Source organism: Drosophila simulans, chromosome 3R (genome assembly GCF_016746395.2).
Source record: "Drosophila simulans strain w501 chromosome 3R, Prin_Dsim_3.1, whole genome shotgun sequence".
Classification (NCBI taxonomy): Eukaryota; Metazoa; Arthropoda; class Insecta; order Diptera; family Drosophilidae; genus Drosophila; species Drosophila simulans.
Window position 1 is genome coordinate 1,876,880 of NC_052523.2, and position 24,555 is coordinate 1,901,434.

Here is a 24,555-nt window from a genome sequence, read left to right on the forward strand (position 1 = left end):
TTTGTTAAAGTCCGATTTTCGAAGTAATGGTTATATCGTTTCTGCTTTTGATATTTTCGTTACTCGAAGATTGTTCGGGCACTCGACCAAAGCGTTCCCATGAATTCAGTTTTCTGTTTTTATTATTTCGTAATAGGACATAAAAGTATACTTTTCCTTTTTGTTGTTAATTCCAATTTAAACTGCAGAAATTTAAACATTAATTGCGCTTAACTAAACCAGTGGAGTGTATATGTTAATAAATTATCTGAGTGCTATTGATCCCCTTTCAAACATAATTACCAATGATTTAAAGTATACATACCGCGTTTCTAGAATTGTTTTCAAATTTTTAATTTATAGGTATATTTGGTCATACCAATTTTTTAAAGCTTAAATGAATGCAAAGAACGCGGGGTATACAAACCCGATTAGAGATCTCGACCCGGAATTGTCATTTTGGATTTACCAGCTTGTAGGACAGCCTGTAGGGACAATTACACCTAAACCCTAACTTTCGGAAAATGTGTGAGTATCAAATGGACTGTAGACCGCCAACCACAGCGCGCTAATCCTTCCGCCGCCAGCGTCTCCGTGTGGCAAGTGCAACAACTGTCCATGCGGCACCAGCGGCGGAGCCCCGCCCCCCCAGCAACCGCCCCACCGGCCACCCCCCTCCTACGCCCACCAGCCACAGCAGCAGCCGGACAGCTGTCCCTATCCGGGTCCGCGGGGCCAGGGAGCAGGCGGTTGCCAGGTCAACTCGACGCAGCCGCAGGGCGATCCAGCAGCATGCAGCCTCTACCAGAGTCGGGGAGCACCCACTGTGGAGTGCACGTGCACTCAGAACCGCAGCCGGCCACCTCCGCCATCCGTTCAGGCGGACCACATCACGTGCAGTCGGGGTCCGCGGGAGCAGCCGCCTGCCCTGGAGACCCGCTGCACCTGTCGCGAGAAGCCCGTCAAGACAGAGTGCCACTGCGCACCACCGGTGGCCCCGCCTCCCAACCAACAGCAGCAGCAGGCGATGGCCCAGCCCACCTACGCCAACGTGACCTGTGGCCAGAACGTGCCCAGAGGACCGCAGCCCTATCGCCCGCACCAAGGCAACCAGAGCCAGAACCCGAACTCCTGCGGCCACTGCCGATCGCAGAAGAAGCAGAAGAAGTGCGTCATTCAGTGATCTGGATGTCGTGCCACGGGAGAACGTTGGGATCCCAGCAGGCGCTACAGAGCAAGCTACACATATTACACCGCTCACAACATGACATGACAGTACTCCCAAATTTCTGGTTAGCCAAATTTCCAGTTTTCCCCTGATTTCTGGGCCAATAAAGCCAATGTGACCGCTAATGGGTAAAGTAAAACAGGTGGTAATGTGTCCATTAATACGTCAGCGTCTCCTTCCGGACAGGGAACAGTCCGAGTGCCTACCAGGTGGGTCGGAGGCCAGCGCAGCACATCTCCGTGCAGGACATCTGCAACTGTCAGCGGAGTGCGGAGCGGAATCGCAGTCGGCACTGCTTCGTGATTCGCTCACAGCGGCCTCCAAAGGGCGTGGCTGCGCCAACCCGGTGCTGCTGCACTCCTCCAGCGCCGATAAGCCGTTGTCCGCCTCCGCCCACTAAGATCCGCCAGCGATGCTGTTGTGCCTTAGCCCCGGAGCCCGCAAGGCAAAGGGTTTGCGGCCCCTCCGGGAACAAGCCGCAGAGATGCTGTACCAACTGCCCAGGAAACGGGCATGGCGGACCAGCCGCGCGGAGGACACGGGTGTACCATTCGGATCCATACCCCGTCATGTTGGGCGAGGATCGGAAAGTGGCTTTGGAAGAGCCAATTCTGCTGCAGCCGGACCCACATTCTGAGATTCCATACAGCGACTCCTCGCGATCCTTACAGCCCGCCGTTCACGCGATAAATGAGAACTGCCAGGATCCCCAGGATCCCTACTATCCGTATCCTCCCCGAAGCCCGCGTCAGCAGGAAGTGGATCCTCTAGCCAACTTCGATCTGAATCGCTTCGACAGGGAAGCCATCCATCGAGGCCCCGCTGGCAGACGAAGAAACGTCTCCATTCGCACCTGCGTCGACTACGACTACGAGCCGGGATATCCAGCTGCAAGCAGTCCGCCCGGAAATCGACATCCACCAGCTCAATCTGGATATTGTCCTCCGCGAGCCCAACACCCTCCGGCATACCACCCTTCGTACGAACCTAATCCAGCTGGTTGTCCCGCGGCATCTTCGCCCAGAATTCGCCTACCACCCGCATCATTCCAGCGTCCATATCATCCCAGAACTCATCCGGGATTACAAGGTTTGTATTTTCCAAGTTATCCGAGAGCAGGCGACTAATATTCCCTTTTTCATTAAGAAAATACTGAATTCGATTACGTTAAGTGTCCGTTTAGATGATGGGTAACCAATAGGTACGTGTTTCATTTGATTACTATTTTAAACTTTATATACTTCCAATTTCAAATATTCAAATAGTCTAAGCATTATACGAATTCTTCAAATTTTAAATACTCGCGCCACTGACCGCTATTCGATAAGTAATCACTTTTCCATTTGGCAGAAATGCAAGCCTGAAAGTTTGAGAGGCACTGGCAGTTCTGCGCACTGTGCTTCAGTGTTGGAAACCGCATGCAGCAGTGTGAAAGAAGAAGAAGTCGACGCGTGCAAAACACGCCGCATTTTATTATTTTATTTGGATTAAAACAATAGAAAAACAGTGATGGATGATGCGGACTACGACAACGACGAGTAAGTGCCGGCGTAACACAATCGATAGCTGTGCCCATTAACCACCTACTCAACATTTGCAGCGTTGGCGGCGATGACTTCGACGACGTCGACGAGGACGTGGACGAGGACATTAACCAGGAGGAGGAAGCGGACAATATCGAGATCATAGCCCCCGGTGGTGCAGGCGGCGGAGGTGTGCCCAAGTCTAAGCGCATCACCACCAAGTACATGACGAAATACGAGCGCGCCAGAGTTCTGGGCACACGAGCGCTCCAGATCGCCATGTGCGCACCCATCATGGTGGAGCTGGACGGGGAAACGGATCCCCTGCAGATTGCCATGAAGGAGCTGAAGCAAAAGAAAATCCCCATCATCATCCGCCGATACCTGCCGGATCACTCCTACGAGGACTGGAGCATCGACGAGCTCATCATGGTGGACAACTAGCTAGTACTCAACCCCTTTATCCATAATAAAACATACCGTCTAAGATTAAGCACAATCCATGTGGCTGCTCAATTCCCGGGGAATTAATGTAATGACGAAGTGGAAGCGAATTGCTACACGATAGTTATCTTGTAAGCAATCCCTTTGCATTAACTATGGATGATAATCTTAAGTAGACACAGATACATACAGATGCGTTTGGTACGAAAAAACAATGACCACGGTTTTGCAATAAACGCTATTCTAGTACAATATTTTATTTCACATAACAGACGTACAGATTAGGAAAACAAAGCTGCTCTTGTGTGAGAAACACTTGGTGTCTAGCTCCAAGCATATCCCTCATCCCTTTGATAGCAAACGCGCTCCAGGAGACCCACGGCATGTTGACCCGTGCGGCAGATGGAGCCCACTACTCCAGGCAGCAGACCACACTCCGAAAGATTCTGCTCGCCAAAGACCTGCCCGGCGGCATCTTCTCCTTCCGCATCTGACTGTGGCATCTCCGGAGTCTCGAGCAGCTTTTGTGTGGCTTTGCTAAAGGCCAGCGTATTGATGCTGCTGGCCAGCGTGGAGCTGAACATCTGGCGCGTCTCGGACAGCAGCTCCGCCACGCTGGGCAGGAATGTAGGTAGGATTAGGCCCTTAATGTCTATGCTAAAGTAGTCGACGCCATCCAGGCGCACTTTCTTGGACCGCGGTACCAAGTGCTGCATGGTGGCCTTGGGGAAGGCCACTGGCGACAGCAGAGTGGGAGGCACTCCGGCCAGGCGGCCCACTGTGCTGATGGCACTCTTGGCATTGAGCAGATAGCTAAAGAATCCCTGGCACTCCACGCCATCGACCAGCAGCAGGGAGTTGTCGCTAAAGTCCTCTCGCATTTCGGCAGCTTGTTGCTTCCTGGCATGGGAGGACTGGATACGTCGCAGCTCGCGCTCATCCACGCCCAAGCTCTCCAGCCAGTCCTCGTCGTCGTCCTCATCTTCCTGTGCCGGCGGAGGAGCATCTTCCCCCGCTTCTGGACCCAAGGAGCTGGTAGTGCTCTCCTCGGTAAAACTGCTATCGTGTGTGTTTCCACTGCCCTCGCTCTTAAGAGGCATGCTGAACTCGATCCCCTCCTGTCGCAGAGCTTGCCGCATTCCCCGAGTCGAGGGCGTGACCAAGGCGTGACTCTCCGCCCGACCGCCCACTCCGGCAGCTCGGAACAGCACCGTAAAGGTGTTGGCACACAGGTAGAAGTACGGGCACTGGCGGGCACGCAGCAGCTGAAATAGGCCCCGGAAGCTGAAGTCCCACTCCTCGGCCAGGGCCTTGCGCTCCCGCTCACCCACCACAACGCCCACGTTCTCCTTGGCGGTGCGCGGGTAGAGAGTCAGCCAGGGCAGGTGCGGGTGCTGCCAGTAGTAGTTGCATTGGTTGAACCGTGTGGCGTCCGAGATATCCAGCGTGCTCTCCGTCCGCTGCGGGTCCATGCAGCGCACGAAGCTGGTAAGTCCGCTGGCCAGCTGCGAGGTCTTCAGTTGGATGGCAGGCAGTTCCGTGGGACAGAAGAAACGGGCTCGTGTCTTTAGGGACCAGTCCACAGGTAGGTGGGCGGTGTGCTTCTGCCGGGCGGCCAACTCCGCGTCGTCCTCGTCCTCAGCGTTTATTTGGGGCTGCTGGAAGAGCTTGGCAAAGGCCTGGGGGTCGTACTTCTGGAGCACGAACTTGGCGGGCGGCGGGCGCGTGGGCGTTTCCCGCACAAAGCAGGAGGAGGCAGTGACCACTGGTTCGAGGTCCGCCAGTTGCGGATCAACGCGCAGTTTCTTGGCATCATCTGTGGATCTGAGGCAGGGAGTTAGTAGTTGAATGTTGGGGAGAACGAGAAAGAGGGGAACTCACTTCGCAAACGGATTCTTTCGCTTCTGGGCGAGCTTAGCCTCCAGTAGCTTGCACTTATCCGTCTCATCCACTTGGAGTCCTATCCGCCTATTGTTGTTGTTGCTCACGCGGGCTGCCAATTTGTTCTTCTTCTGCTTGAGCCGCTGCAGTTTGATGAACTGGAAAACGAAACAACATCAGTGGCGGGCAGGTGCTCCTCCGAGTCCATACCCACGTCATCTGGACGCGTCCATTTGGAAGCCACACTCGCTTCGCTGGACATGCTCAATGTCTTGGTTACCCGCACAGGACCTTCACGGATTATTTAAGTAATTTGCGAACTGCAAATATCTTTGAAACGTTTGCAAATATCACAAAAAATTAAGGCGCGCAACTAGGGATGTGAAATCTTTCGATTGATTAGCTCGTTATTCGCTATCTTCGCCCATGTTCAACCCCCAAAAATATCGTTAGTCGACAAATGAAACGACTCTCACAATTTAACTAATTATTTATTTTAATAGATAGAGTAGTTTACAAAACTAAACTAACTAAAAATGTCTATGTTGGTTTACAATGGTATTGTTGGGCATCAAATTTAATTTTTTTATTTTCAATGGCTCCGATATTTAGCCACATAACATTTTAAATTCTCTAGCAAAACTAAAAATGGAAATTCAAAAATTGTGTTAAGCAACATTACATTTTTAGGTGTCAAGAAAATGATTTTCTAAGGGCAAGCGAAAACTACATACTCTTGCAATTTGATTTATATTTATGGATGGCAAAATACCTCAAAAAAATGTTAAATTATCAAATTACACTTTAAGAAAGTGATATATTTAGATATATTTAGAATCCATTTTGATTTTGTTTCTTTTTGTATCCATTGTGATTCATTAGACCTTTAACCTTTAAAAACTATAAAGTTTATGCTAACTTAGATATACTTTTATATACTATTATTTTATACGCTGTTCTTTTTTCATTGAGACATGCAATATAAACATGAGACCCATAGAAAGGTTTTAAATGGCTTTAAACATTATAATTCGAGTTGGGTTTGCTTAAAAAGGGAATCTTTTTGAGGTTACAAGCTTCTAACCGAAATTAACCTAAATTGTATCGTTTTAACTATTAATAAAATCAAGTAGCTCAATGAATAAACAATTTTTTTTTCGCTATACAAATGTATTGCCCGGATTGCCCGATAACAAATCGATTAAGCTCTGTCGCCTTTCTAGTCAGGGGTGGTCGATAACATGACGGTAAAAAGCTGTTCAGCATCTGGTAACACTTTCCGTCGCTGCGTTTTATGCTAAAAGTAAACACATTAACTTGATAAACAATGAAACTCGACGGCATTTGCCGCATTTGCGCCAACAAAATCATGGGCAACCAGCGGGATCGGAACATATTCATGTACATGCGGGGAAGATATCTGGGTCAACTGAAGCTAATCACGGGAGTGGAGGTAGTTGGTTATGTCAGCTGACGACCGCGCTAACATTTGTTAACTTAAATTTTTTCAGCTGACAAGAAACCAGGGGCTGCCGGAGATCGTTTGCGAGCGCTGCTTCTCCGAGCTGGACCTGGCCGCCAAGTTCCGCGAGCGGTGTATCTTCTCGCAAAAGTACCTGCTGGATATCATAAAGAAGCCCAGTGATCAGAGCACTGATCACGTTGAGCTTAGTCCCGAGCCGCTGGACGAGCAACTGATCGATGCGGATCAGTTGGAGGCGCACGACGATAACGAGCAGTACGTGTGTTATCAAGAATCGAAAGAGGAACCCCAAGACCTAGAGGAAATCGAGCCGGATGACGACCCCGCTGCCGCTGTGATGGCGGCAGCAGAGGCAGCAGCAGAAGCGGCGCACCAGGAGGATCTACAGGAGCAGGAGATGCAGCGGGCCGCCAAGAGGCGCAGTAACTTCTTTATCTGCGACGAGTGTGGAACCCTGTTCCACGATGCGTTCCTGTACACCGAGCATTTAAATGGGCACCAGAACCGGCGGGATATGAACCAGTTCTTCCCTTGCCCTGAGTGCCCACAGACTTTCAAAAAGAAGGCGCTTCTGAAGCAGCATCGCACCCAGGCTCACTTAATAAACCGCAGGTTCCAGTGCGCCATCTGCCACGAGGTTTTCGCATCTCTGGGCGCTAAGTTTCGGCACGACAAGTAAGGAGACTGGGAATCGAATGCTAGCGCAGCACTATATGCAACTTCCAATTTCATTTTAGAGCCCATAAGAACGAACGACCTTATCCATGCCTAGAATGCGGAATGAACTTCAGCAGCGTTTGCGAATTGCAGAACCACTGTTCGACACACTCGAAGCAAACGCGGATGTTCAGGTAAGTTTGTCAGCTTGGGCAATCTTAAATCTTAATATCGTATTTTTTCGTTAAGGTGTGAGCCGTGCAACATGGATTTTATAACTCGCCGCGGTCTGGTGGCTCATACAAAAACAGCGCCGCACAAGCGCCTTGCCAAATATATGCAGGATGAATTCGATTTCAGCGAATTGGCAACCCAATCCTGAGTTATTACCACCCGTTCTTATAAGTAAATGTTAAGGTCAGAATAAGTAAATCATAATTGAGTAGTTTAGTTTACTACCTCGCCACCACAATATTCGTCAATAGAGTATCGGTTCAATGTTATTTTTTTATAAGTGAATTTTTAATTGATTGAAAATAAAATTCCATCTGTTTTACTTTCAATTCATTTATTATAGTTCATACTTTTAAATTAAGGAGGGAATGGCAATTTAAAGCGTCTTTCCATGTAGCATATACCGCTCTGCTTTACAATACAAGAAAAAAAGTTTTCTAAGCGACTAAATTTCCTTATTTTCTGCCAGCATTTTATACTAATGCTTAAAGAGGTCTGAAGAACTCAGCTCCAGCAGTTTGGCGCTAATCTAATTCTCGGCCCCCAAAGGACTGCTCCAACATAAAAGAGCTTTCGAGTACGGCGCATGCGTCCTTTCAGCTGTGGCTGCCATAAGGCAGCTTCGGTTGGATCTGCGTATATTTTGCAAATTCAACTGGTAGCCGTCGCACGAAGCACAGAGCCCTACGTCACGTTGGTATATACACGGAATCGGAGCAGCTGCCGCCGAAAAATCAATACCTTACCAAACTTCGACGTGGACGGTTGAAATCGCTTAGAATCGCGCAATATGTTGTTCCGTTCGCAAAGTAAGTCTGCTGAAGTAATAGTTATAGGTGGTTGAGGTATGAGAATAGCCCATGTTTTTCCAGGTGTGCACATGATGGTGGCGATGCTCGTGGCCGCCTCGAGCTGCTACCAGGTGCAGTCCTATAGCTCCAAGGATATTTTTGCCGATGCCTTGCTGACGGATCTGCTCAATCGCATGGACAACGACATGCAGGTGGGCTACTACGACGTGGGCAACGAAGCAGCCGCTGGCTCCAAGGACAACGTGGACCTGGTCTCCCGGTCGGAGTACGCGAGGCTGTGTGACGGCGGAAGCGACTGCATCCTGCAATCGGGCTCGGCATCGGGAGCTGCCTCCCACCCTTCGCTGCGGGACCACGAGTTCCTGCAGCACAGCTCGCTGTGGGGTCACCAGTTCATCTCCGGCGGAATGGGAGAGGGTCCCAACCGGTATCCCACCATAGTGAAGAACGACGCCGGCCTGCCTGCCTACTGCAACCCTCCTAATCCCTGCCCCGAGGGCTACGACATGGAGACCCAAGGCGGCAGCTGCATTGTGGACTTCGAAAACACGGCCATCTTCAGCCGGGAGTTCCAGGCCGCTCAGGACTGCACCTGCGACAACGAGCATATGTTCGACTGCTCGGAACAGGATAGTGCCGATGTCGGTGCCGAGAAGGGTGACCTGAACTCCGCCGTGGAGCAGTACATCATGCAGATGGGCCAGGAGAACAGCCTGAACAACGTGAACAGCCTGGTCAAAAAGGCCGGATACCCTGTGATGCCCGATCCTCGCCTGGACGACGCGGTCATGAATCCGTTCCTCCAGGGCGACCGCTTGCCCATAGCCGCCAAGAAGGGCAACCTTCTATTCCACTAAGGTAACTCGCTGATAACGCGAGCATACACGACCATACCTACATACATCGTTTCCATATGGGTGTCTAATACTATTATCTATCATAGCTGGTTATCAATGTTGTCCCGCAAGCGATGTCTAGTAATGTTTCTCCCTTTCCCGCAAATAAAGTTATTCGTATAGTACCAGGGCTCTAAGCCGAAAATATACGGGTATTGGTCTAAACTTGGGGTAGGGTCTCCACTGGGTTCGGATGTAGCTCATCCTTGGATAACCCAAGTTTGATGAGAGTGAGAAATATCGACACAATGCCTTCTGTTTGATGCTTCCATTTATTTCTTGTTTCAAAACTTTTACAATCCATCAAATCATCAGTGATTATTTATTTAAAAAGAACTAACCTCGATATTTCGAGTGCATAAATAGGCCACTGCGAATCAGCTCCACGTTGAGTATTTTGTGTCAGCATGCACTGGCCGCGTGTCCCGAAGGATCCACGCGGGTATTGACTTAAAGATAACCTAACAAATGATAGTATAGTACATCGCATGAATGTTGCTGCCACAGTGGGCGATCTGCCACCCACTTATCGGCACACATCGGCACTGGCAGTGTGATTAGCTAAGCATAATGTTCGTTGTGTCGCCAGGATGCCTTACGAACGTCCTGATCCAGAGTGTCCTGGCTCTCTCTCGCGTCCCTATATATACTATACAACACAATCCCTCCTGACTACAACTCTAGGTATTGGCTTAGTCTTACGTTTAGGCAGTTTATGGAAAGAGGCGGAATTCGTTAACAAGTTCTCTAGGTCTAACTTAGCACTACGTCTAGGATGGGCGGGTCCTTCACAGGCGACCTGTGCCATTACCACCGCCGCCGTTGGTGTTCTGGCCCCAGGAGACCTGGTGGTGCGGGTGGGGATGGGGATTCCTGGTGGTCAGCCGCAGGGAGTTGCCGTCGCCGTCCTCGTCGATCACGTGCTCGTAACCCTGGTTGATAGTGCCACCCCCATTCGAGCCGTAAATCTGCTGCAGGGTAATCGGAGTATATTAAATGGATGGAACATTAAGTGTGAAATATTTCCATTACAGTACACATATTTTATGATTTGAAATCGGACTTTACCTCTGCAGCACCACCGTTCACATTGAATACATCCTTGATGCTGATTCCTGCATTCGAGACGCGTCCGCTCCGCTGATTCGGCAGAGCTCCATTGTTGTTGATCTACATATATGGATTGATTATTACCCTGTCATTTCTCAATAAGATTTTCTAATCTTACCGGTGCCCCAGTGGTGATCCCGTACTCGTTCTTCGCTCCCAGAGTTTGCATCGCGGACTTCCGCCTTTCGGCCATCACCGAATTCTTGCGCACCTCCAGTGCCCGGATGGTCTCCGCCCGCATTGTGAGGCGGCGGGTGAGAATGGGCGTGGCCGGATTGTTCTCCGCATCGGCGGTGAGTTTCAGGAAGCGCTTCTTGAACGCCACATCCAGGGTGCCGATCTGGCGACGTGGCTGTCGCGCCTTCTCCAGATTTTGAATGGTCTTCCGCCTGGCTATGCGATCTGGCCCGGAACCGGAGTCATTGTCGTAGTCGCCATCGATTCCCTGCAGCCTCTGCAAGTTCTTGACGATTTCCACAGCATGCTGAAGAAAATTGTAAGTTTATTATTTGTATTAATGTCAACTGCGGGCCACCTACTTTATCTATTAGTTGATCCTGTGTCAGATCCTCGGACTTCTTCTTGCAGAAGTTGAGTTCAGTCGAGGCCAGGATGTGCGAAATGGTTCCGAATCGATGGAACAGCATGGCCGTGAACTGGATTATCAAAATAAGAGCAAAGAAGAACACGAACACCAGTCCGATGGGCTCCAGCTGAAGGTACTCCTTGGAGATGTGCACCTATGGGGGATGAGTAATACGATTAGCGGGGCCCTGAAGGAGTTGCTTTTGGGTTAGTGACACTGAACGATTTGGGCTTGGATAATGGCTGATCTTGATACCAGTAGTCGGTGATTGTGGCATGTTGAGGTTGAGGTGTGATACCATTTGGGAGGTAGGTTATATGTCGGGTTTGGTTTTATTTATATATTTATTGAACACATTGATGTCGGAGGAACAATGAACATGCTGGCCGCACCTCTGGCCCTTGTGTACAGAACTGTGATTACTCAGAGGGGGATACTTAAGTATGTGGCTTACAGTTTAACGTGTTGTCATTTTAGGGCTAACTGTTAGAACCGCGAAAATGCCAAGATGTTGTTCTGTTGTTTTTACATGATGTATTCGTATGATAAACAGCCTGAACCATTAGGATGGGGCTAACAAGGTAAACGGGAGTACCGAGAACAAAGAACATCATTAGCTGTTTGGTGATGTGACATGTTGGACATGTTGGGTAGTAAACATTTAGAGAAAGTGAAACGGAGGAGGACAGGCAGGAAGTTAGAGGACCCCTCCGGAGGTTTAGGGTAAGACAAAACCACTATGACAGCACAGTTGTGGTAGTACTATATAACATCGAGAAAAGCTTGTGTATAAACCTCGGATGTCTCTTCGATATAGGTAATGTTGGTTTTGACGCCCAACGGCCAAATAATGTGTAGCTTGTCCTTGTTCAGTTGCAACAAGAAGACAATCAAAACGAACAGGGCGTTGGCCATGAAAAACGCAAAGACCGACTTGTTTCGCAGCTCAATCAGGTCGGAGGCAATGCGGGCCTTCATTTCGATTCAGTTCGGATTCAGTTCGGATTCAGATTCAGATTCAGATCGTGGCGCCAAAGAAAGAAATATACCAAAAAAAGAGTTGTGTTAGTTCGGCGTGAAAGCGGCAATTACCTCCTGGGTGGACTCGTCGTAGGTGATGTTCGTCCGCACTCCGAAGGGCCACTTCACGTGGATGTTGTCCTTGTTCAGCTGCAGCAGGAACACGATCAGCACGAACAGCGCATTGATCATGAAGAACGCGAACACCGACGAGTCGCGCAGTTCCTTGAGATCCTTGGCTATGCGGGCCTACAAGAGCGTTATCCGATCCGGCGATGGGGGTTAAGTTATGTTCGGTTCTTTTCGGGATGAGGGCTTTTCCGGGGAAAATACTCACAGCGAACCATAAGGCTGGCTTCGGCGGGCCGAAGTTTAAGTACTCTACCATACTACGTATCTATATGGATCCAGTTGACTAGATCTAGCAAGAGTTTATTATCTAGAAATTAAGTTTATAATCGAACTCAATCTAATCTGAATCAATGTAATTGTCAATAATAATTTAAGACTTTGCTTTTAAGCAAATTTAAGTCATATTTAGTAAGGAAGTTGTGATCTGGATAATTGATAAATTTATCTTACTGTGATATCTTTGACGTTACTGAAGGAAGTTGGAAAACTGACTATAGCTTAAGATATTATATACTTTCAACAGAAATTAACAACAAAGTATGTTAAGTTTAAGATTAATAGCATATGGGCGTATATTACCTGCTCCACGGGATCATTGTCGATGGGGTAGAGATACTGGTCGATGAGATCCTTCCAGAACTGGATCTCGGTGCTGGAGAGGAAGTCGACCTCGCCCTTGCGCACATCCGGGTCTTCGATCCAGTAGGGATTGGTTAGAAAGTCTCGCTCCTGCTTTGGCTCCGCCGATGTGTCTGAGTCCGACTCGTCCGATTCATCGCCTGACTTCTCCGCAACCGAGGTCAGCAGGTGGTGATCCTTGGAGCCACTGGATGTGGTTCTCCTCCTGCCATGTCGGGAGGCATGGTGACCGTGAGGATCCACGGCACTCTCTATGGTGTCCATTCGATGTTTGATCGTGTCCAACGATTCGGCGATGGAGGTCAGCTGCTGCTTCTCGTCGGAGGTTTTTCCGTGGGTGCAGAATATGCAGCGGAAGAGTCCAGCGAGGGAGAACTCCACGGAGCCCTCCTCGTCGCCATTGTCCCCGATTCCACTCTGAAGGAAGCTCAGCATGCTCTTCTGCTTCACCCTCTTCTTGGCCTCCTCAGCGGCCTTCTTCTCCGCCTCCAGTTCCTTCTTGGTCTTCTTAGCCACCACCTCGCGGGTGCCCCAGGAGACGACGTTCAGGTTGATGATCGAGTACAAGATGAGCAGCAGGTACATGGACGGGATGGACAGCAAGTAGATTAGGCCGCATGTAATGCACCAGAACTCTTGTGGATGCAAACATGCGGCTATGAAGAATGAGCCCACCATGGATATCAGGAAAATGGCCGAAGGGGAGCCTATTCCGTCCTCTCCCAACTGCAAGGCCGTACCTACTATCACAGCCATCATGATCAGGGCATATGCCGTCGAAAGGACTTGGGCCACGAACAACTGGATGTTCGATTTACAGGTGAAGCAGATAAACATGAAGGCCAGGATCGGCACGATGTTGTAGTGGAAGGAGGTCCAGTTGTCGATGCGGAAGGCTGCCACGAATGCGCCCACCAACATAAGGAAAATGGTTCCGGGTCCCAGGATGGTGCCGCCCATCAACATCATCTGGTAGAAGATGTACAGCAGCGAAATGTTGTCGTTGATCTTGATCGTGCGCTTCGCATCCGCCAGCAGATCCATGATGTTGGCTATGGTCGAGGGCACCCATCTGCGCCGCTGGTTGTAGAACTCATTGAATCCCTCGGGACAGTGGGTGTACGCATCACTGGCAGCCGAGTACTCCACGCGGTATCCCCTCTGGAGGAGCAATGTGCACAACCACCGATCCTCGCCCTGATCGTACTGCACGTAGTGACGAGCCTCATCCGACCGCGTCGTGTATTTCTTCATCACATTGTCATCCATTAGGGCCTTGCCCCTGAACAGGGAGAAGCATCCAGGTGAACAGAGCACGCAGCCAATCATGTGCTCCGTGGCCTTTTGCAGCCAATGACCGATGGCGTACTCGAAGAGCTGGTACCACACCATGGGTCCCGATCCCACGGGATGAATGCGACCGCAGGCGGCACCCAGGTTCTTGTTCTTCTTCATCAGATCCACCAGTAGGGTCACCGCATTCGGCTTGAAGTCAATGTCTCCGTCCAGGGTCAGAAGGTAGGTGTTCTCCGCTATCGCATCCTTGCGATCCACCGAAATGGGCAGCTCCATTAGGCGATGTCCCAGCAGGTAGTACATGTACATGACCTGAGACCATCGCTTCCTGTGACGAATACGGTCCTTGTCCTTTAAGTGCGTAATGAACTTGGTCTTTCCCGGAAGGGTCCACACCAGGCGGCCTCCGTACGGAGTGGGATACTTCTTGGGCGGACGCAATCTGATCGTGGTCTGATGGATTTCGGAAGCAGCCTCGTCCATGGTGGCTATTAGGAGCTTGACGAATCGATTGCACTGGATATCATCGTCGCTGTGATCGGAGATTTCGAAGGCGTCATCGAAGAAGATGTGGGCTGCAAAAAGAATTGTTGGTGATTGACCTCCAACTGGATAATCTATCGTACTCACTCTCAAATTCGTAATAGTCCGGATCGAGAACCCTCAGATACTTTTGAGCCACGCGACGAGCACACTGGTCCTCGTCCATTCGCATGATACTCTTCAAGAACTCTATCATCTCGTCCTTCGTCTCATGCCACATGGTCGCGCAGGAGTAGATTCGTGTGATGTTGTCGGAGGACTTAATCGATGGCTTGTTGGGTGCCGAGGAGCGATCCGTGTGCACAGAAATGGTCTCATAGTACTCATCGCCCTTTTCCTTTTCGATCTCCGAGAGATCCTGTAAAAGAGAAGTTAGGTATCTTTCAAGATTCCATGCCGAACACTTACCTCTGTTTTCACATCTGCCTGGTCATCGCGCCTTCGGTTGAGGGCCATCGACTGATCGATTAGTAGAGAGGAGTACATGGGCTGGACAAACAGCTTCTCGGTGGTGGCCAAACGCTCGCACTTCGGCGTCCAGATGTGCAGTGCTATCCAGGTCTGACTGAGCAGCCAAAGGATCCAGGCCCACGCCATTTGCTCGGTGACAAAGTTGTTGAACCGGAAGTTCGAGGGGCTCGTAAAGAACAGGTAGTCCGGAATGGTGTCATGGAAGAAGCAGGGATCGTCGATCCGGATTCCACAGGCTGCGATCAGGAACGTTACAGAGAGCGGAACAGTTAGACTGACGGGAAACGCGTAGCTGAATCCCTGTATGAGGATCTTGCAGGCGAACTTTCCGAAGATGTAGCACAAGTAGGCGCCGAAAATCTGAAGGAGCAGCACATACACCACCGTATTGTAGGCGGCATCCACATCCACGGTGTCAATGTTGGCCGATTCCAGGGTATCTGGAAGCACACCGCCCAGTCCCGCTGGCAGTTCGTAGACTATGATCTTGTGGGGTCCAAAGGCATCTCCGTACATGGCGAACAGATTGCCGGGCTCCTCGCCTTGAGCCCAGTAGATGAGCAGTGTGACGGTGAAGAAAAGCAGGATCTTCCAGATGGATAGGAATATGTGGCAGAAGTAGCGAGTGTACTTCATCTCCTCCTTGATGCGACCCAGAGCTCGAACCAGGCCGAGCGGGGACTGTGGCGACACGTAGTTCTCCCACCAGCCGCACGAGATCATGACACAGGCCACCGGGATGACCCACAGCTCCCGGCGGTTCTCCAGCAGCGGCCAGATCACCAGGCCCGTCACCTGGGCCGCCACCGCCGCCAGGTCGATGATCACCTTCACGAACCGCTTGCCCTCCTTGGAGGTGCGCGACAGGAGGCCGAAGATGCCCGGCACCACGCACAGGCAGTTGGTCAGCATGGCGCCCTGGATGGCGTCGATCTGGGGCAGAACAACGAACATCAGCAGGGCCATGCCCACGGCACTCAGGCTCTCCATCAGCCAGACGAATAGGAAGTGGCCCGTCTTCGGCACCTTGAAGGTCTTGAAAAAGCAGATGCGGGCGGAACGGATCAGGGCTCCGATCTCGGGAAGGGCGTAGGCTATGAGCAGCGCCCAGATCCAAGCCACTCGCTCCTCCTCCGGGAGTCGCACTACGAAGCTTTTGTCGCGACCCTTGGGAAAATACATAAATAAAGTAAGTGTTTTGTTGTACTTCTGATATATACTCGTTTAGATGGATGTAGTGCTCTTACCAAGTCTTTGTTGCAGTACTCCATCTTCTTATCCTTGCGCACCTGCGAGGTCATGAAGAGCATTGTGCCCTTGGCGATGACGCCGCCGGTTAAAACTATGATAAACGTAATCACATAGGCGAAGATCTTCAAGATCTTCACGGTTAATTCTAAGCACTCCTGATTCGCCGTCGATCCGGTCTCAATCTTGATTGGCGGATCCCGGAAGACATCCCAACCCTTCGTCTCTTGTATGGTGCGTTGGCTGAAAATAGAATGAGGTTTTATTAAGTGTTGTATGATGAACTTGTATAGCACAGGTTCTGTTAGTAATTAGAACTAAGAATGGCGTTGGCTACAAACCGATCTATTCTAAAACCAACTGCTCAAAGTGACAGTGAAAATTTAAAAAGTAATTATTAAATTAAACAACGGAATTCAGGAAATAAAAGAAATCTTGAAAAAAGTTGTACCACAACATAAAAGAAACCCGATCAGATCACATAGCACTGCATTTGCATTGCTCACTCGACTGGATGATCTCGACTTCCGGCACTTTATAGACCCGACTCCGCCCCGCTCCGAACCAAAAGTGATTGTGAGGCAATAGCGGTCGCAGCTGGTTTAATGACAGCTTTCTAGCTGATACGCGCCCGATTTAGTTGTCTTTCGCGGTAGTTGGCCACCGCTATACACATGGAGGAAACTCATACTTGATCCGGTGAAGAGACCTACCTGCCGCCGTAGATGTCGTGGGTGAGGGGCGAGCTCTCGTCGTCGGTGAAGTTGTTGTCATCGCTGTCGCCGTGCTCCCCGGCGGTTCCCGCTCCGGCTCCTTGGCCCGGAGGGGCCATCGGGCGATGCCGCATCGCAGACATCTCCCACGGTTGGTGCTAGCCCCAATCCTGGAGTGGTTGGCCAATGATCGGCTGCAAAAAGAGAAGAGAGGAGGGAAGAGGTGTAAGTAATTTAGCCCAGGCTGCGATTGTTCGATAAGCCGGTTTTAATGGACCAGCAATTTATGGCCATGGAACTCGGCTTCCAAGGACAGGCGTCCTTTGACTCCGCCCTTAGACCGGTTTGAGTGCATACCTTCAAGTTCCAAGATGGACCTTGAACGCTTCTGTTACATGAATACTGAAAGAATTCGATGATTTCGAAACATATGGGTCCCAACAATAAAGTCGCAGTCTAAAGAATGGATTGTGTAAAATGACAAACAGATGGGATATCGCTAGTTTGAAATTGGACCAGTTTTATACATGTACTACTTTTCAGTGTAGACTGATTTTAGTGACTCATGGCCTGGGCATCTCTGCGATTAAATTTACATGATTGCAGAGCTTCGTGCGCTTCTGGATTTTCCCCATCAACTTTTCACTTTCACTTCTGTAACTTTCGGCATGGAGTTATTTAAGAAATGGCTGGAGCTCCGCAAGTCGCATGCTCCAGCCGAGACTCGGATTCGCATCACTTGTTCCACATGTGGCACGGAACTGAGACCGATGTTGCCTGGGTCTTCTCTTTTTATGGTAATTAGGTACGATTACTTTGAATTGCCGTCGCAGTTTGCAGCACTTCTCGTATTGTTCTGCCAATGGAGGCCTTGTACCAGATTCCCGTCCGATCGCAATATTTATGGTTAGAGGCAAATCGGAGATGTTACTCAGTTGGTATTTTGGAGGAGATAGAAAGATTTAGTTGTAGGGAAACCCAATGTTATTTATTTAATGATGAAAATCAATCTGCTCGATTGTATAAACTACAAGAAAAACAAGAGAGTCGAGTTCCTCCAATATCAGTTTGTGGGAAGTGCTAGGGAGAAATTTCCATATTCTTTTGGCATATTGAAATTGGCAAATCAAAATAACTTGGATCTTAAAATTCTACTACATCCGGAAAATCGTAGAATACGTCAGAAGAACTCGGCGACACTTGAGCAGATACATCGTTGTTGACCGCCACCAATCGGTTTTTGTTGCCTGGAGAAGATTCTTCAATTTGGTGAGGTTCAGGATAGGATTCAAAGGCTTGCTGCAATCTGAGTCGCTTGGACAGATTTCCAGGCGTTACGATATGATTGCACGCACTGGCCCCCACGATCGACTCCTTGGGCAGGGATCCTCCACTTTGTCGTTGCCTACTTCGAATATCATGCTCGTTCTTGCGGCTCGTGGTTTTTTTTGGAGCTTTATCGCCCTCGAGAGGATTGCTCTTTCGTGATTTGCTGGACCTGCTGGGCTGGACGCCCCCGAGCTGCGCGGCAAGAGGATGACACCGTTTAAAGCGGGTGTCCAGACTGAGATTCACCACCAAGGCGGATCTCTCCGCCTCGTACTTCCGACGCAGGGCCTCCATTTGCTGGATGAGCTGCCGCTCCCCCGGATTTACGGGCCGCTTGGAGGTAGCCTTGCGTAGCCGCTTTGTGATCTCCACCTCCGACATGAAGCACTTGACCAGCCGCTTTATCAGCGTTTTGAATTGCTGATCGCTGATGGGACGACGATCGACCTGGACCACGCGGAAAGTGGCGTTCTCCACCTGATCCGGATCGACCTGACCCCTCATCATCAGTGGCGGCAGCTGGACGCCCCGATTGCTGGACAGCTGGGAGCTGCTCAGCTGGGTGACCTCGAAGGTGGGTGCTACTGCTTGTGTCCCCTTCGCAGTGCCACCAGCCATGGATTTTTTGAATAGAGTGGCTGAATTCCCGGCTAGCATGATGTATCAGGAAATTTGGAGCCCCTTATTGCATTGCTGTGCTACACGGAATCTAAACAGTCGACTTGACAAATTTTACAAAGTTGAAAGTTTGACGGAAAAAACCAGAAAGCAGACTAACGAAAAGATATCCTTTATGCTATAATTTAAATATTTGGTTTTAAGGGTTATAGAAGTGGACAGTATTAAACCCTCTGGCGAATCAACGCTAGTTTGTTTGTAACAATCAAATTCAAGTTGGATAAAGAAAGTGGTTTATTATTGATATTAATTAAATGAAAGGACAGCTTATTAATGGATTGATTTCGAGATTTAGTAATGTAATCTCCAAATCACAACCAGCTGATGTGGGATGCTGTGTACTACATATGGTCCTTGTGGAGGATTCTGCGCACAAGGACTGGGACTCTCCACTCCCCCGCAAAAGGACGAACGCACAATTTTGAAGCTTATGCCGGCAAGGGTGGTTTTTACTGCCACATCCTGGGAGGTGGAGGTGTCAGGATGCGAAAGTGTGGTGAAAGTGTGTCCTGGGAGTGCTCATTTTGAGCTTTATAGGGCAGGGACAAACGTGACGTTTCAACCGGACCGTGTGGCCTAAAGGATAAGGCGTCGGACTTCGAATCCGAAGATTGCAGGTTCGAGTCCTGTCACGGTCGATTTACCGGCTAAATGCATTTTTTGCATCAAGTCGGTTGTTTAAACTTCTTTAGTTACTATATTGCATGGTTTGCGTACTCAGAAACTCATCTTGTGTGTTGTGAAGCACAATAAAAACCAGTTTCTTTCGACTCTTTGGCAACGCAAAATGCAAAATCAATTAGGTATGAAAAAAAAAAACAACTGACCAACCTAAAACCGATTGGATCGACCACTGGCAATGAATATCCAGCAGATATCTTGTCTTCTCAAAGTCTTCTAAATATCAAATGTCCACTAGAGGTGATTTTTTGAGCCAGTTAAACTTGTGAATTAGCTCTAATACGTGCCATTCAATCCGTAAGCTGAGTTATTTGGTTGAAGCTGAGCAATACAGTGGCTTAAATGTTAGTTAAACGTATCAGCTTAGCTATATGCTTGTCAATATATCTTTATTTCTTCTAATGAACATGTTTTTATGAAACATATTGGAGCTTGTATAAAAACCCGTGCCATTTAGCTAGTTAACTGGCTGATTTAGAAACATAATAACAATATGTTTCATTCGAGATTAGCAAATATAATTTATCAAAATCTTGTCAAATTATCCAGCCCTATATGATGAATGATGGCGTCCATTCAGCAGAGCTCGCTAGTCCAAAAAGAGCAAGCCTATAAGTCGAGTCGTAAGAAACATGTGTGTAAGTCCCCGAAAGACTTGAACCTAGTTGACCCTAGACAGCCTCAACATTGGAGTACTTTTACCCACACACGAAACGTGCTCCCCATAACAAATATGACCCAAGTGGAGGAACATACGAATTACCAATCCCAATCCCATTAGGCATTCAAGTCGAGTCCACGCATAGGGCCAGAAGATCGGGCGCAGAAAGGATTACTGAGTTTCAGAGCCGCGGAGAAGTAGACATTCTCGTATATTCTCGTTTGCTGCCACAGATCTCCGATAGCCAACCGGTCGGACAGGAAGGCAAACTGGAGCGGGCCAACTGGAGGTCTTTGGGGGGCGTGGGCCGACTTTTTTGTGTTGCCCACCGAAGTAGACAATGGGACACAGCTGCAGGCGTTGGGCGATTTAATAATTTTTGTCTGTTGTAATAACCACATTAGCGACTGGTGGCGTACGCGGTTTGGAAAGGGGGGAAGGGTTGGTAATGGTGGGCGGCGGAAGAGAAGCGAAGTGAATGCCTATTGGACCAAACATCAAAGGCACTACAGGCGGAAAAATTATTTCAAATTATTTAATTGCTTCAACAACATTTCGCATTCCATGGAAAAGGGGTAATGCTGAAATACACTGATAGAGAAAACGTAGAAAATGCAAAGATTTCAAATTTAATAAAACTATTTTCACTATGATTCACAGTGATGTGAAAAAACCTTGAATTTGTGGCTTAAAAGATGTGCAAAGTAAACATAGTATCCAATCTATTCTATCTTGTTCAAATATATTTTTAAAAATATTGCTTTCTTTTCCCAGTGTTTCGCCCTACTTGTGTATCTTTATCCTGTCATCAAGGTCATATACTTTATACATTATCAAGCGTATGTTTAAATCCATCAAACAGCAACGGATTGGCGGGAAATACTTGGCCTTAGATCGACGAATGAATTATTTATTCACTTTTTGGAAGGTACATTTGTTAAAATGTATAAACGAATCTTTCTGTGCACAGATACGGCTGTGTATCCGTTCGAATGTTTTGGTCTTGCTGCTCAGCTTAGTCAGAAGCCGCCAAAGAAGGCGAACAATTAAAAGCTGCGCTGCGCGGAAAGGCAGCCAGAAAGACAGAAGCAGAAAAAAGTGAAAGTCAGATACTTGTAAAAATGTTATAGAAATAAGCGAACACAATCTATGCGATACTGGTGCTCAGATACCGGAGTGGTTCAGATACACAAGCCCGAGTTGCTGCTGCTTGGAGTGGCGCACAAATTGATTGCTACACTTAGGCCAACTAGTCAAAACGGGAACGCGGCAACCGAAGCGGCCACGCCAACCAGCTGCCTACTGCCTGCTGCTATTGCCGATCGCCGATCACTGGTTGCTGATTGCCGGACAACCAGTTTTCGGCGGACAACAGGAAAGCCAGCGAGCTGCGGCCAAGAAATATGCGCCAATATGAGTGAAATAGCAGCCATTATGCGAAAAATTGCAGGCGAACCAAGCCGGAACGAACGGCGGGTGAATTGGTGGTGACATGGCCAAGACGGGGCAAGTTTTGGAGTGGCGATCCGGGGAGGGACAACCATGGGTGTGTGGGTTCAATGCGCAGTGGTCAGCTGGCTGGGATTGGCTCAAGTCGAGTTACTCAAGCCATCGATTTATGCTTGCCACGACGGAGAGCCACAATTGCTTGAAGGTTGCCTGCAATCCGATTGCAGGAATACCAGTTGCTATCGACCCGGGTGATTCATGGCTGCGGATGCCAGACGATCCATCTTGGAGCTGCACCTAGCAGCTAGCACCCAGCTCGAAAGATCGCCAATCGAGCTTGGGAGAGCTTACTCCGCAGATTTGAGCACTGGATAATTTGTAAAGTTTTGGTTATCACATTTTCATTGTTTAACAATTTGCAATTAACATTGAGCCGATAATAAATGCTAAGTTTGATTGAAAAAACACATTCGAAACTATTGAAAGTTTCAAGTTTCAAATATTTTCCAACAAACCGTCAATATTTCTTTATAAGATTAAGATACATACATTTATTTATTTATGTACATATATATTTGGTCAGCTCATTTAATTTACAGTTCTTTCACCTTTTGGTATCCTGTTTGTCTGTAAACTGTTTTACCGTTGCATTCTTGCAAATATAAAAAAACTTTTTCGACTCGGAGTGAATCACTCTGATTTTGGTGAATTCATTTTCTACCCAACTTTGACTTAATCAATTAAAAGTCATTCAATTGCAGAAAACTTGACTGTTTTCAATAATGATGTATAAGAGTGAATCGTGGGAAATGAGTCACAGAAGAGCTTAATATTTGGATTTTACGTAATGAGTGAGTTGAATCGGAACTGGCACTTCATTTTTGGGTTTTTCTTTTCTTTCGGTTTCTCTGCAGACCTGCGAATGATTTGTCTTTTGTTCGGGCTTTAATTTGAGCGACCATTGATGGGTTTATTTTGGGGTTTTGGAAGACTTATCCATTCACCGATGAGTTGTCATGTTTAATGACACACTTTTTTTGGTCTTAGGCTTGGAGAACTTTGTGACTTCGAATTTAAAGTAAGATAAGTTCAAGAAAAGTTATAGCCCGCTCAATGCAAAAACGTTCTTTTAAAGATTTACGACAAGTTTAAAAAAAAATTCCAATAAACCGCTTTAGCATTGACTTTGAAGTTGTTGAGCTGGCTTACCTCTTCAATTGAATACTCCAAACAACAGTTACCTGCTACATTGAGAGAAAACAAATAAACATTGACTATTTGCAGAGGCTTTTGTTTGGCAGCGCGCCACTGGAAGAATGTGAGCGAAATTTAAATGAGCAAGCTACGGGAGAAGAATCGAGAGAAGAGACCTCGAGACTGGAGCCTTGAAGACAGAATCTCGAAGACTGAGCGCATCTCGCTGGAAATGCCAAGCGGATGAGTGGACGTACTCGGTGGAGCCAGGTGAAAACCTTCGCCAGGTGACCTTTCTCGCGGGTAATTCCCTGTGAAAGCCTCCAAAAAACCACTGCGCAGCCCAGAAATCTTGGCACTGACTCTCCTCTGCTGACTAATTTAATCATAATTTATAGAACAAGTTGCTGAGATTTGGGTGTGTTGCTTTATTTCGGCGAACGGGTTTTCTGATCCGCAAACAACGCAAATTGCTTCCAGCTCCGCCGAAATGCTAAGTAGCCAGATTGGATGCAGCCTGTAAAAAGCAAAAGTGTTGCTAACAAAACCCGTTAGCAGCAGAAGCAGCCGCAGAAGAAGAAAAAAATGAAAAGCGAGAGGCTGGCAGCGGAATAGAAAGAGATCCGTAACTTTCACATGCAGATACGTACATATGTATGTATGTATGTCTTTGAACGAGTGTGCTTTTTTGGTATGAGAATTATACCGTTGCTTTCTTGCGATCGGATGACGGCGATGAAATGGCACAATGGAAAAGTCAACCCAATGAGCGATTGTCTTCCGCAGAAGGCGAGAGTGAGCCACTTGGCCAGGTGAAGGTGTCTCCGATTTTTTTGGCTACAAGAACCGTCGAATCCCACACAGAGGCACTTTTCACACGCGGATTAGGGACTTGGCCACCTTCCTTTCTCTTCCTTTTCTGCTAGCGTATTCGCCTGCGTGGCCCACTGATTTGACAACTTAATTTCGTATTTGATTTCTTTTCATTAACTTTTTCTCTTTGCCCGTGTGTTGGTAGTTGTTGCTGTTGCTGCACTAAACTTTTGGCCCAAACACACACACACACGCTCGCATTTGGCCACACACAGACACACGCATGCGCGCACGTACCGTTTTGTAAGACGTTTCTCTCTCTTTTTCGCCGTCGTCCGCGCAGCTCTTTTCGGGTTCGTTGTCTTCGCCAAACTGAATTGAAGTCTTTCGTTTTTGCCACTGGAAGCGACCGCTGCCGACGTCGCAGTCGCTGCGCTGTCGCTGGAAGTGAATTTTTATGAGCGCTTAAGCTTGTTTTTCTGTTTTGTCACCAAAGCCGCCTGTTTTTTCCCGTTTCGGTAGCGGGTTCTCGAAATAATTGCGCATTTGCTAGTGCATATCCTTTCTCGTAAAAAGAAGAGAAAGTTTATGTAGAAAGTAAATGCTTTATTGGAAAAACATGAAACGGAAAATGGAATTTTTTTAAATTTGAGTTAACCATAGAAAAGGTTTATATACATATATTATAAATATTTTAAAAATTCGATTCAACAATGTATTTCTCTCGAGTTATCAACAACTTTTTCTGCAGTTTATACACTCCTTCCCACACTGCATGTGTGTTGGATTTTAGTTTGCATGCCTTTATTTCTTTTGTTTTTGCGACAACTTTGCTCGAGGTCGTCTGGTTTTTTT

General features: G+C 48.1%; 8 protein-coding genes and 1 non-coding gene across 16 annotated transcripts; 6 read left to right on the plus strand and 3 right to left on the minus strand.

Annotated features, from left to right (window-relative positions):
* The first annotated feature begins 357 nt into the window (after positions 1-357).
* Positions 358-1,172, plus strand: LOC6726797 (TANK-binding kinase 1-binding protein 1). The gene is made up of 2 exons (XM_002102169.4): positions 358-507; positions 567-1,172. The coding sequence occupies exons 1-2, from the start codon at positions 504-506 to the stop codon at positions 1,160-1,162; spliced, it is 600 nt and encodes a 199-aa protein (XP_002102205.3). The 5' UTR covers positions 358-503; the 3' UTR covers positions 1,163-1,172.
* Positions 1,173-1,195: 23 nt separating this feature from the next.
* On the plus strand, positions 1,196-2,699 carry LOC6726801. Of its 2 annotated transcripts, none has more exons than XM_016176129.3 (4): positions 1,196-1,335; positions 1,394-2,296; positions 2,354-2,408; positions 2,558-2,699. In XM_016176129.3, exons 1-3 carry the CDS (start codon positions 1,332-1,334, stop codon positions 2,392-2,394), a joined length of 948 nt encoding a protein of 315 aa, XP_016033297.1. In that variant the 5' UTR covers positions 1,196-1,331; the 3' UTR covers positions 2,395-2,408; positions 2,558-2,699. The 2 variants fall into 2 exon arrangements, with proteins under 2 accessions (XP_016033297.1, XP_016033298.1); XM_016176130.3 differs by lacking the exon at positions 2,558-2,699 and adding an exon at positions 2,473-2,488.
* On the plus strand, positions 2,604-3,229 carry LOC6726802 (DNA-directed RNA polymerases I, II, and III subunit RPABC2). Its single transcript, XM_002102173.4, has 2 exons — positions 2,604-2,745; positions 2,808-3,229. Exons 1-2 carry the CDS (start codon positions 2,717-2,719, stop codon positions 3,172-3,174), a joined length of 396 nt encoding a protein of 131 aa, XP_002102209.2. The 5' UTR covers positions 2,604-2,716; the 3' UTR covers positions 3,175-3,229.
* A 169-nt stretch (positions 3,230-3,398) lies between these two features.
* Positions 3,399-5,475, minus strand: LOC6726803 (protein downstream neighbor of son homolog). Its single transcript, XM_002102174.4, has 3 exons — positions 5,270-5,475; positions 5,056-5,213; positions 3,399-4,998 (listed from the first exon to the last, which is right to left on the minus strand). Exons 1-3 carry the CDS (start codon positions 5,315-5,317, stop codon positions 3,498-3,500), a joined length of 1,707 nt encoding a protein of 568 aa, XP_002102210.1. The 5' UTR covers positions 5,318-5,475; the 3' UTR covers positions 3,399-3,497.
* Positions 5,476-6,254: 779 nt separating this feature from the next.
* On the plus strand, positions 6,255-7,760 carry LOC6726804 (GDNF-inducible zinc finger protein 1). 2 transcript variants are annotated; one of them, XM_016176131.3, is made up of 4 exons: positions 6,255-6,358; positions 6,567-7,213; positions 7,276-7,389; positions 7,445-7,760. In XM_016176131.3, exons 1-4 carry the CDS (start codon positions 6,350-6,352, stop codon positions 7,575-7,577), a joined length of 903 nt encoding a protein of 300 aa, XP_016033299.1. In that variant the 5' UTR covers positions 6,255-6,349; the 3' UTR covers positions 7,578-7,760. The 2 variants fall into 2 exon arrangements, with proteins under 2 accessions (XP_016033299.1, XP_002102211.1); XM_002102175.4 differs by having other exon boundaries at positions 6,278-6,508.
* Positions 7,761-8,076: 316 nt separating this feature from the next.
* LOC6726805 (neuroendocrine protein 7B2) lies at positions 8,077-9,282 on the plus strand. 2 transcript variants are annotated; one of them, XM_002102176.4, is made up of 2 exons: positions 8,077-8,238; positions 8,302-9,282. In XM_002102176.4, exons 1-2 carry the CDS (start codon positions 8,220-8,222, stop codon positions 9,096-9,098), a joined length of 816 nt encoding a protein of 271 aa, XP_002102212.2. In that variant the 5' UTR covers positions 8,077-8,219; the 3' UTR covers positions 9,099-9,282. The 2 variants fall into 2 exon arrangements, with proteins under 2 accessions (XP_002102212.2, XP_039151487.1); XM_039295553.2 differs by having other exon boundaries at positions 8,090-8,238; positions 8,287-9,282.
* A 108-nt stretch (positions 9,283-9,390) lies between these two features.
* LOC27207284 (chitin synthase chs-2) lies at positions 9,391-24,103 on the minus strand. Of its 5 annotated transcripts, none has more exons than XM_039295550.1 (11): positions 23,998-24,103; positions 16,896-17,089; positions 16,182-16,425; positions 14,872-16,101; positions 14,551-14,821; positions 12,565-14,495; positions 11,629-11,805; positions 10,787-10,987; positions 10,366-10,731; positions 10,206-10,307; positions 9,391-10,105 (listed from the first exon to the last, which is right to left on the minus strand). In XM_039295550.1, exons 2-11 carry the CDS (start codon positions 17,036-17,038, stop codon positions 9,926-9,928), a joined length of 4,845 nt encoding a protein of 1,614 aa, XP_039151484.1. In that variant the 5' UTR covers positions 17,039-17,089; positions 23,998-24,103; the 3' UTR covers positions 9,391-9,925. The 5 variants fall into 5 exon arrangements, with proteins under 5 accessions (XP_039151484.1, XP_016033300.1, XP_016033302.1 ...); XM_016183002.2 differs by having other exon boundaries at positions 9,391-10,108; XM_016183004.2 differs by lacking the exon at positions 11,629-11,805 and adding an exon at positions 11,926-12,102.
* On the minus strand, positions 17,936-18,990 carry LOC6726798. Its single transcript, XM_002102170.4, has one exon. The coding sequence runs from the start codon at positions 18,879-18,881 to the stop codon at positions 18,039-18,041; it is 843 nt and encodes a 280-aa protein (XP_002102206.1). The 5' UTR covers positions 18,882-18,990; the 3' UTR covers positions 17,936-18,038.
* Positions 19,468-19,540, plus strand: Trnar-ucg. Its single transcript has one exon. It is a non-coding gene; the product is annotated as a tRNA-Arg (tRNA).
* Positions 24,104-24,555: the final 452 nt, after the last annotated feature.